The sequence below is a fragment of the Teleopsis dalmanni genome, chromosome 2, assembly GCF_002237135.1.
Source record: "Teleopsis dalmanni isolate 2A chromosome 2, ASM223713v2, whole genome shotgun sequence".
Classification (NCBI taxonomy): Eukaryota; Metazoa; Arthropoda; class Insecta; order Diptera; family Diopsidae; genus Teleopsis; species Teleopsis dalmanni.
In genome coordinates, this window is record NC_051847.1 from 149,140,517 (window position 1) to 149,152,562 (window position 12,046).

Here is a 12,046-nt window from a genome sequence, read left to right on the forward strand (position 1 = left end):
AATATATTAAATAATATTAATATATTAAATAATATTAATATATGTTTTGTGATAATAATATGTAAAATAATTTAAAAATTAATAAATTAAATAATATTGATATATAAAATACTTTATGGGTGTGTCGCGTATGGCAACGCTGCAAAGTCTACTATCCAAAAGTGCAAGTTGCTCAAAGTTAGGTTCTCCGAAGACTCTTCAAAGTATCTTGGTATATTCACACAAATGCAAGCTAAGAGACCTGGGAATAGACCCGGTCAGAAAATACATAACTGACAGAGCTTTCACAAAAACCGACAGGCTACCCTACTTAGCACTATCTAATCTCAGAATAATCTCTAGCCACATGGGGTGGTACGCAGATCTTAGATCAGTCATCAAATAATCAAAAAGCTTTTGAGGAATACATAAATTAGTCAGTGAGAAGGGTGGGTCTCTGCAGAAAACCCCCAGCAAATGCCGTTTTGAGCGTAAATATGAGATGTGAAGTGCAATTTAGGTTCCTTTTGTAGTTTTGTAGTGTAAACAGCATATTATTTATTTGATGTCTAAAATAATAATAAAATTGATTTCTTAATATCTTTTAGTTTCAAATTATAAATAACTAGAAAAATTGGTTTAATAATTTTTAGAAATGCAATTGTTTAAATCGGACTATAGTTACCACCAAAAAGAGTGCAATCTTTTTTTTTGTTTTTTGCGCCACTGTTTACGATTTCATCGGTTAAATGCATTATTAACGCTATATCCGTATTTCAAAATACGGATAGATTCCGTATTCGAAACCTCTCTAACAAAAATACGGAAGTGATACATTCAACTGCTGACTGTTGCATTATTGGTCACTAGAAAAATTTTTATCGGCTAGTGCCGAGTGATTGTAAATAACCAATTTATTTTTAAAGTGCATGTAGTTCAATGATTTGTCCATGGTTCTATATTACACTACACCGTATGAGAGCACTATTCTTGTTTCTCATAAGTATGTCTAACTACTTTCTTATCTTGCACTACAGATTTTTATCGCCTAAGAGCGAATAACAACTATTTTCTAATATGACAGTTCATTTATATACAGTATACTTTTCTACTTTAACGTGAAAATATTAAACTGTGCTAGTGAATTCATTAGTTAAAATATTTTCAAACATGCTGCCGGCCGCAAAAATCGCACCACTAAAGAAGAGCGTTATAGGTCTGTGATTAATTACAGTATTCAAAAATTAAATGACATTAGTAAGCTTTGGTTTCAACAGGTTATTGAAGAAGGTTATTGGGTAATAGTGCTGCGAATTGATGCACCGACTGCATGATTGATATTTGCATTTTATTTCATTTCATTTGTTTGCTGGACTACATTAAGTCGCTGATGTAATTAGATAAATCGGGGTCATTAGACTAGCTTAAAATCAAATTTTTAGAAATATAGCCTATAGTCGGTTCCAGCTGATTCAAAATTAAGCAAACAAGTTACATTTAAGTTGAACCACCTGTATACTATTATCATTTATGATTAACTTTGTAAGGATAAATGAGTTATATTCAGTTTGCAAATACTATCTATGTAGTTCCTGAAAAAATTCTGCTCGGTAGTCTGATTTTTACACAATTTTTCTTGCAACCATTATTTACAGCTTTTTTTCTTCTTCCGCTGAAATCAGCCTCTATTTTCATTTTTTCAACATTTTTGGGAAAAGGTTTAGGAAACGCTGTTCACCTTTGTTTTGAGAGGACAACTATGTAAATGTGCCAGTGCTTATGAAAATTATTACGTCGACTATAACAACAGATCCTTCCTTTAAATACACTCGTATGCGTGTGTATTGCAAGTAAAGAGTGAGTGTATGTGAGTTTTATTGCTTTAGGTACGCATTGTTAAATAATAAAGCTGTAAATAATTTCGTAGTTTTGTAATTACATTTTAAATTATCATTTTCGTTATGAACTTCATCAACATAATGAGCATCATCATTATTTACTTGGTATATTATTTGTGTAAAATAAAAATTTCAAATTTGGTTCTGACAGCTTCAGTATTATTTCATTTACTTTTACGCTCGCTCTAAACTAACAAATTAAGCAACTTATGAAAATAATTATTATTTAAATATTTTACATTTTCCACATCTACCTTCTTCCGCTCTTGTCGTCTGACCACTGTACAGAAAAATGTTTGAAATTAATTTTAAAAATTATTTAATTGCTACACTAAAATTGTTGTTGCTTTTTTAATATAAATTAATCCACAAAGGCAAATGGCAAACGATTTGCGTTATTCATTAGTTTATGTTTGTATTAAGTTTTAAGTTAAGTCCTTTTTTCTAAAAGAATTACAAACTTAATTAAAAGAAAATATACAGTTTTTTGCTCTCTAAATATATAAATGTTAAAGGTAGAAAACGAAGCTTTGTAAAATAGTAGATGTAAGTAAAGTCGGAAAGAGAAAACAAAATTTATATCTGTAAGTGATTATCTTCTCATGGTAAAGTGCAACAGTGAAGTGCAACAGGGTTTGAGATAGAAGGAATATTTCAGAAGGAATCTTCTGGAAAAAAGAATGCAAAAATAGCGAAGAATGTTATGAAAATGGTATGAGAAGTACATTTGAAAACAAAGTTCTACTTGTATATACTATTGTCTATTATTATCTATTGTATTATTATGTAATTTTATTAATGAAATAAAAAACAAAATTAAAATGTATATAACCACTTGAGACTTTTAGTGAATCGATTTTTCGATATGCGAAAACATTGAATAAGCATTATTTTGTATGTGATTTATTAAATATATTTCTCAAATCAAAGAAAAAATGTTTCAAAAAAGCTATATATATATATGTTATCTCTGAAATTTTAGACGCTCGACAATTTCATTTAATTTCTTTAATGCTTTCTTAATGGAATTTTAGAAAGAGTGAATTTTTTCCGCAGTATCAAAGCGGTGATGTCATTGATGATAGATCGAGTTCATAGTCTTGCAAGAAAAGACTTTTAACTGGAATGTTAAAATGGTTCATATAAATTACAGTAAATAATAAATAAGGTGTTTATGGTTATTCTAATAATCTGTAAGAAGTAAGGAATTTTTCAATAATAAATATTTAAAATAAACATGCTATAATCGATCGCCTGCACATTTTGGTACCCATATGGCATTAAAGTGTACCAGCATTCTTTGACAGATATGCTGATTAATTATTACTATTTATGTCTGTAATAAGAATTATCAAAGAGTTCATAAGTGGTCAATATTAAAAACAACCGTGAGGTAATCGTTCCGGTGTGTATTTGGTGTATTTATAAGATCTATGAGATCTATGTATCTCCTAAGATCTATCAACTCAAACTACACTAGTACTTCGATTATATTGAATTTTGTGAATATGAATATGAATTATTATGAACACTTTCAAACCCTGTAAACTTTGTCACAGTTTAAAAATAATTACAAATTTTGGAAATTATTCCAGTTATCACAATAAAAAATAGGCGATCATTTTCCGCACTTCGCAAATTAAAATATTTAATCTTTATTGAACAAGAGAAATCGAATCGTCACAAACATCTCAACATGTATAAAGATAATGCTGTAATATCAGAAGAGAATATCTGAAAACTTTCTACACTCTGGTGGAGATTAAGTCTCAGTGATATTTTTATAGTCTTGTGCCTATTTTCTTGAATGAAAATCTAGTCCTTATGTGTCGTGTAAAAAACTTAGCTTTTATATTACATGAATTCTACATGAATTAATTTATTTGCTATTTGTAAAATCGGGTATTTAATATTGTGACCACCATTTACCACAACCATTTTCTTAATTGTTAGTTATAGTAATTAGACCTCTTTTAATATACGTTGTTATTAGTTCCTTTGTCCTTCGTTTCCGTGTCGTACAATTGTTTCCGATTACTTTTAATTCGATCCATGATTTCCCAGATGCACAAGTTTCGGCATGTCTCGTTCGTGCCCATGATGTTTTTAGATATCCTGTTTTTTGTCTAGCTTGTGGATTTCAATCCAATGCTTATTGACATATTTCGCTTGAATCCTTATGAAGCGTATTGCCAATCCCATGCCATTTGCGTCTTTTTATAAAGTTTAGAATTGATTCGATGTGGTTATTTTCGGTAGAATTTTTCATTAGTTAAAACATTTGGCGAACAAACTCTTATAATTCGTCTTAGGTATCTGTTCACGATGCTTAGTATTTTCTATAATAATGTTTCTATTGTGAGTCATGTTTTACAACCACGTAATAGCACTAGGATGTCGTTTGTTTTGGAAATTTAAATTTTAGTGCACTATACGAACACTTGACTTTACTTAGCTGAGCAGGGAAATGTGCTTATCGAACATTTTTGCCTTGGTAGTACATATATATATTCAGTGCTTTTCCATTTAAGTTCTTAAGATGTTTAAGGCAAACTATTACCTGTAACAAAAACTCTATTGCTGCTCATTTTTAAGGTTTTAAGTTAATAAGAAAAATCGAGAAACCTTTCACTCTGCATACTAATCACTCAATTGATTGGAGAAATTTTAAGAAAAATTCGTCATTTTCTCAATAATTTCATAAATTTCATGGTTTTTTTGGTAATTTATATATAGGAATATTCTTATCAAAACGGAAAGCGTTTAGATTGCCCTGTGGTCTATTTTCCCCTTTTTTTATTACATTCTAAGAATTCACTTAATGCGTGAATAGTTGTCGAAATGTTTTGATAATGAATGCCTTCCGTACTCATATGTGGTATATTCAAAGGGCGTTGTTTACATTTCAGTTATCATTTCGTTGCCAGGAAATGATATGGGGAAATGCCATATCGCATAAAAATAAACCAATAAATGTGACAAATCACAAGATATATTGCATTCATTCATGGTTGTCGCATATTTTTTCCACATGTTATAGTTTTTGTGTGGTTTCCGCGCTATTTTACTGGGCAGACTACACGAGGCAGATATTAGGCGGCATTTTGCTGTTAATTTAATATTAAATTTGTTTACGTTTGCAGTTTCTATGTTTTTCCTTTTTTGGAAACTTTTCCTTTCATTGAAGGCTGCAAACCACAAAATTTGGGTTTTCAGTTTTTGCCTGCACTTTACATGGTATTTATGGTACAATATTTCTTATGTTTTTTTGAAAATATATCTACTTTAAGTAGATAGTACCATACACTTATTTCTTCTTTTTCGTGGCCGATTTTTTTATATTGTTATTTTGAAGTCGTTTTGGTAATTTTGATTTCATTGGAAAATGTTTAAATTTTAAACAGACAATCAACGATAACAAAACTCAACAAATTTTCCTGTGTGAAAAACTTTCTGCACCCTTAATTGTGGGGCTGTTAAATTGCTCGCGATACATTGCCTGCATACGTTATGATAATGACTGCAGTAGAACTGGGTTAAGGATAACGAGAATCGCTCGTTAATAGACACAACCAAACAACAAACAAGTTAAAAGCCCAACAATTTGGTAGTTAAAAATTTCGACAATAATTCGATGTACACCGAGTTTATAATGTTTTATCCTTCGTAGTTTCAGGCAATAATGGTCTTAAATGTCCTTAACGTAGTGTAGAACTTCGTATTTACCAAAAAGTTTTCTTTTATTTTTTTTTTTTATTTTTTGTTTTTAATTTTATTTTGTTTTCTGTAAAATTTTGCAGGGTTTGCAGGGTTCGGGTTGAGTGCAAGTTGTTTAGGAAATAAAAGGCCGTAGTTCATTAAATTTTATGAATGCAAAAATTTTTAAAATCAAGTTTCTTCTCATTTGCTCTAAAAGTGTCAAAAACATTTCTGAAGTACCCATAAAAACCATTTATGGCTGTGAAGGCGGTAAGCTTGTGGTGCATATTTGGCATACGTAAAACTCTGATGAAGTTAAATTGGCTACACGCCAAGGCATACAACAGAAACTGAACCTATATGTGAGTACTCATGGATGAGAATCTTTGCAAGAAACAGTCAAAAAGCAAAAGAAGAGTTTTGTAATAATTTTTAATTAAACAAAATTTGACTGTATTATTAGCGAAAGTAATCCTGATTTTCTTAAGAAATTTATTTCAATGCAAGAGTTCATATACATTGATGTAGGTTAGTTACTTTTTCTGAGACAATTATATTTTAAATTTTGTACTAAGTTATTTAAAATGAATTACGAGATTGTTAAAGGATAAGATTACCAAATTAAGTCTTAAGTTACTTAAAAGTAAAAATCTATCAATTTTTGATTTAGGTCAGATCATATTCATTTCTCATACAGGACTCATTAACATTTTCGGTCGATTGAAAAAAATGTTCACTTTAGATAGATTTTAGTCTAAATTAAAATGTTACGAAAACTTTATTTAAAATGTTATTTAAAATTTATTAGCAAAGCATGTAGCCCCAACCTTTACTTTCATCCAACACAACTCAAGCACTTCGCAGGTGCGCTCGTAAAATAATTTTACAGTCAAATTCATTTGTGAAATTGATTTTTCACTTCATTAATATTAAATTACACTTCCTTAATAGACTTTTAATCTAAAATATATATGCCCACTTGAATTATTGAAGTTGGTTAGTGGCATTCAATATTATATATTTGAATTTAAATGTTCATACTGTGCTTAATAATGTTAAACTAAAATTTAGAGTATAAATTTATATTCTAGGAATATTAAATTTATTGCAATAATAAAACAAACATTTTTAGAAATTTTCACTTTATGTTACCTTGGGATTTAATTTGGATCAAACACAAACATTAATTACAAATTTATTTTTGCAAAATCGCTTTGAAAATGACTATCTACTAATTAATCATTTGTTCAAAAAAAAAAAAAAATATATATTTTACTTGAATTTATATTTATTATACATTATTTTTTTTTGTTTTTAAATTTAAATTTTGAAAGTGTTGTTCAAATAGAATAAATGCAGTAAAAATAATATTTTAAAGCAGTCTTAAGTTTAACCAAATAACCAAATAATTCGTCCGTAACTTCTATATGGATGTGTAGCGTTTAGCAAAGCCTTAAACACTTCTATTCGCCAGCTAAAAACTGCCCAAAGCCAGGCTCTGAGAAGATCTTTCAAGAAACCATAGTACATTAGGACGAATGACATCCTCAGGGACCTCAAGATTGATCCCATCCAAAAATACATAAAGGATAGATCCCTGAAATTATTTATGAAAACTGACGGACTTACCAACACCGCGTTATCAAATCTCAGAATGCTTACAGACTCCTCGGGAAGATGTGCAGATCTGAGGTCAATTATTGCTTAATCTGATGAAGTGATAAACAATAATCCAGTCAAGGCGCAAAGAGGGGTTTTGAAGAAACCTCACAGTTAATAGAGAGTAAAAGTGCTTTAATAAAATAATGAGTAATTTAATATTCGCTTTTCACTTTACTTACTCTAAATTCTAATAAAAATTGAAATAAAACGTATTCGACTTTGTGAAAAAAAAATTGGAAATAAAACTATTGCTATAGTTGCGATATCGTCTACTCATAGCAATGAACTTTAAAGACTCAGATTTGTGTGTTTTATTATCCATATATTTGGGTTTCTGCTGGAACAAAGAAGTTCTGTAACTTTTCTTCAATATGAGCGACAAATAAGGCCGAAAATATTCACAAGGAAACTATATATTTCGTTTGCTATTTTATCGATCCCATATTCCGTAAGATAATGTACTTAGCTTAATGCATAGATTTATAGAAAGAATAGTTGTGCATTTCAGTGTTGTTCACATGCGGACCAGTAAGGTCCTTATAAGGGTCAGCGTAGGAATAGCGCTAATCAGTGGTCTTAGAATGTATGAAGTAAGCTTCTGTATACAAGGCTGCTACTTTAACTTAGACTAAGCTTTGTATTTATTTATCACAATATTCCTATAGACGCCATGATGATTAGTATGAATAAATTACAAAGAGAAATTAATTTCAGCATTAGTTTTGTTCTTGAGTTCCTTTAAGGGGGCAACTTCTTTGTCAGAACAGTCGTAGGTACAGGATCCAACCCCTATAATAACAGGAGTTACACCTCTGGTCAGGTGCTGCAAGTGAAACTCACTCACTACCGTTTATGCTCTAAACAATACCAGGGAGTTCCAACTGGATTTTAGTCTCTTCTGACGACAGACACGCTTTGTGAAGTTAAAACGACTGAACTCTTTTAGAGCTTATAAAACACTGCAAAATTTCAGGATTCTTTCTATCTTCACGCAGTTTAAAAATATCTTAAAACCTAATTCAATTAGGTTTTGTGGCCTAATTAATGTAATTTTGTTTTGTCAATCAATGTAATTATCTGATATTATGTGATCGGTTCCTATGTAACATAATTGGTGATGGTTCCTATACTATTACTGTATGATATTAAACAATGGAGTTTTAAACTAATTAGTTTAAATTTACGCTTTCATATAATGACAAAGAAACTATTTTTCAAAATTTAGAGGGATTCAAATAGCAAAGAAAGAAAGGTGGCTTTCGTTGTCACCACCTTTTTCATTGAAATGTGGTTGACCATAGAACGTTGATTCGAGTATTGCCAAATTTCCATCATCAGTGGTCTTACGAAATATTTGAATTTCTTAATTAGTTTATACTGTTTGTTTCTATAATTTTGTGTGTGTGTTTTAAAGAACGAAGCCAGATAATGGAAAATGTACTCTGGGAAGAACTTATTCAAATGAAATTACTTATGTGTTAATACACGCCGTACTATGAAAATATTTCAACTCCTGTCCGGAAGTTGTCTTGAAATATAGAAATCTACATGAGGTAGAAATATAAAATTGACCATGTAAACTACTGCTCTTCTGTTTGATTACTGTTTTGCATTCTACACTGAGAGTCGTCAATGAAATCAGATGGTACACTTAGTAATGATTAAGCAGATAAGAAAAAGCAGATGTTGTTAAGTAAAATCACATTCAAAATAATAAGAATGTTGCAAGGTAAAGCAATTTAAATAATAAAGTGTTAAATAATAAAATAATTGCTATTTCTTCATATAGAAATTTTTTACTTCAAGTATTAACTACGGAGTTTAATTTTTTATTACATATTATTATGTTGAGTCAGTGCACTTGAGCACTTCTGTATTCTTTTAACTACGAGGTTTCTTCATAACTCCTCTCTACACCCTGAATGGATTATTGTTTATCATTTTATCATACAAAGCAATAATTGACCTCAGATCTGCATATCTTCCCGACGAGCCTGTAACCATTCTGAGGTTCGATAACGCAGTGTTGGTAAGCTTGTCAGTTTTCTTAAATAATTTCAGGGCACTATCCTTTATGTATACCTACAATAAATAAATAAGAAATAATAAATTTATTATATATTTTATTTTTAAACATAAATAATTTAAGACAATTTCAATGGACTTACTTCAATTTACCTCCAAGCTCTCATATTTTCGCCAAATAGATTTACCAAGGCTCAACTCGAAGTTATTAATCACAGTTCTCACTCAAGTCTTTTGGTGTTCGAAATCCATCCGAAATTCGCTTTTGTGGCACTTTGCAGTTGCTTTCATGAGCTGAGGCAAAGGCGTTGTTTCGCATTATAGTTAATATTCAATAATTTGCACGCAAAACTTTAAGGCGTGATATTTACCGAAATTATTGGTATATTTGAATAATTAGCACTATAATTTGCTATACTCGCAAAACAAACATTAACACCGAAACGAACTTACGCACAACTGCCCGAGCTGCTCGCATGCATAAATGAATAAATATTAATGCAATAATTCAAGCAAAGTTTATGTTGGCGTACGTGTTTGCGCTATATTTCTAAGCGTGTTAGCTGAAAGATCCTTCGAAGGATACAGGATACACTTCAAACGTGCAAATAGTTGTGCATACGTGTGCATGTGTTGGTGCTGACCTCAAGTGTGTTTTATGAAGCGCATAATTAGAAGCGCTCATTATTTTCCATTACATGTAAAACAGTTTCAAGTTTGTTTGCTTGGTGTGGTGTTTATGTGTGTGTGTGTGTGTGTGTGTATGTCAGTGTGTGCGTAAATTTAGCACAACAAACTTGTGAAGGTCAGGCGAAAGAGTAGGCATCTCTGACCCCGTGTTTGTATGGAAAAATTTTTCAATATTCTGATTACGAAATAAATTAAAAAATAATTATTTTAATTCGAAGCAGCAATTTAAATACATTTAAATAAGCGTGGTTGATTAAAATATATTGAAAAATTAATTAAAAATTAATTTGATTTAAACATTGTAAAAACAATTCAATTAACACAATTGCACACAAAATATTTGCTTAAGGTTAATAATTATTTCAAGTTGAATCAAGTTGATCTTATGTAGAAAAGGTATAATAATATGATAAAGAAAAAAGTGCCAGGTTCAACCAAAAACCTTTTATAAAATTAATTTGAAGCCTCAAAATCTATGTAAAAGGAATATAGAACCACAATTCATCTTATAACCTTCAGAGAAGACTTTAAAGAGAGGAATAAAACCATACTAGTGAAAGACCTAATCACTGGAAAACTTTTTATAGACCGCGTACGATATGACTAGCAATTCCCCTAAACATGTCTTTTTTTCTTAATCGTATGAAACGTTTCCTCGAATTAATATTGCAAACAGAAAAGACTGAAGCGATGTCTTTTCAATCGAGTACGTTACTTGGCCAAACACATATATTAAACTACTTCCAAAAACTATTGCAGAGCGATAACTTCATGAAATCACAGAACACTCCCTTAGTATATATACATATACTTAGTAAACATATACTTTAGTAGGTTTCAAAAAGTAGTAAACTGCAACTGCGAATACACAAGTAAAGTATGACGGCCTTGGATCAGTTGTCTAATGAACGCTGACTCTGAGCTTCAAATTTGGCAGAGTATGAGTTTAACGCTTGGTACTATAGTCACTTCCGTTATGACTGACGTTAAATTACAACTTCAACAATTTGAGATATAGAATGTTGTTCAATTTAATAAGGAAATATATCAATTCACAATTACTTTCTAGAAATAAAATTATTAGATGAATACTTTAAATCTCAGTGTTAAGTTTCATATTAAATCTATTATCATTGTATCAATTATTATAATTGTTTTCTTATTATTGTATTATTATTGTCAATTATTATAATTGTATTCTTATTAGTGCATTCATTATATGTGTACATAAGTACCTAAATTAGTTCTTATGTTGTTTTTGTTGTTGGTGTTTATTTGTGTTATCAAACATTTTTAGCATTGTTGCTGGCTCTCACAACTAAATATTCGCACGCTAGCAGCGTGCCAGACGTAACATGATCATCTTCACACGCCACTGTGCAAGGTTGATAAGCATTATGTTCAATTTCTTTTATCGTGTGTTCGTTGTGAGTTGCAGCAATAGGCAAGCCGCTGCGACAATTCTGTTGTTCCCACAGGTGCAATATGAGTTGGCGCATGGCTTCAGTGATAACACATTTAAGTCACCAAATTTGTGAAGCAGGTTGATATATGGCAAAATACATATATCAGCTTGCTGATTGCATTAAATAGTATAAGCATAGGTAATGCACATATTTCCCACGAACGCCCTTGGCCTTGAATGTTCAAAGTCCATCGGATAACAAATCGTGGGAACTGGGTGCATTTCCTCCTTTACCATAAGCTTAGTGTTAAGAATTTTGTATAAAAGCACAACATTTTTAATAAACATTTGATTCAATTTAACAACCTGAATACAACCAAGTGTTTTCTTTTGGTTTAAGTGCCTAAAAGAACCTTGAGCAAAGTCGGTTTATGTGCCGAATTTGAAAATCAATAAACAAATAAATATCTATATATATATTTACATATATATCTAGATATCTATAAATTACGTAACTGGTTCATGTGCCGGATTACGTAAGTGAATTACTAAGCTGGTTAAAGTGCCGGATTAGTGAATCCGTATCAGACTAGATACGGAGGATAACATATCGTGAAAAGCTAAGCTGGTTCAAGTGCCGGATTAGCTTCAGTCCGTATCAAACTAGGTACGGATCATAACATTTTTG

The 12,046-nt window shown here is 30.7% G+C and overlaps 1 protein-coding gene across 1 annotated transcript in view; it reads left to right on the forward strand.

Annotated features, from left to right (window-relative positions):
* The first annotated feature begins 10,574 nt into the window (after positions 1-10,574).
* The window catches only part of LOC119675912, a 3,330-nt gene continuing 1,858 nt past the window's right edge, over positions 10,575-12,046 (forward strand). Inside the window, exon 1 of the mRNA XM_038087127.1 lies at positions 10,575-10,659. Within this exon, the coding sequence (XP_037943055.1) occupies positions 10,575-10,659 (85 nt within the window). The remainder of the gene's footprint in view (positions 10,660-12,046) is intronic.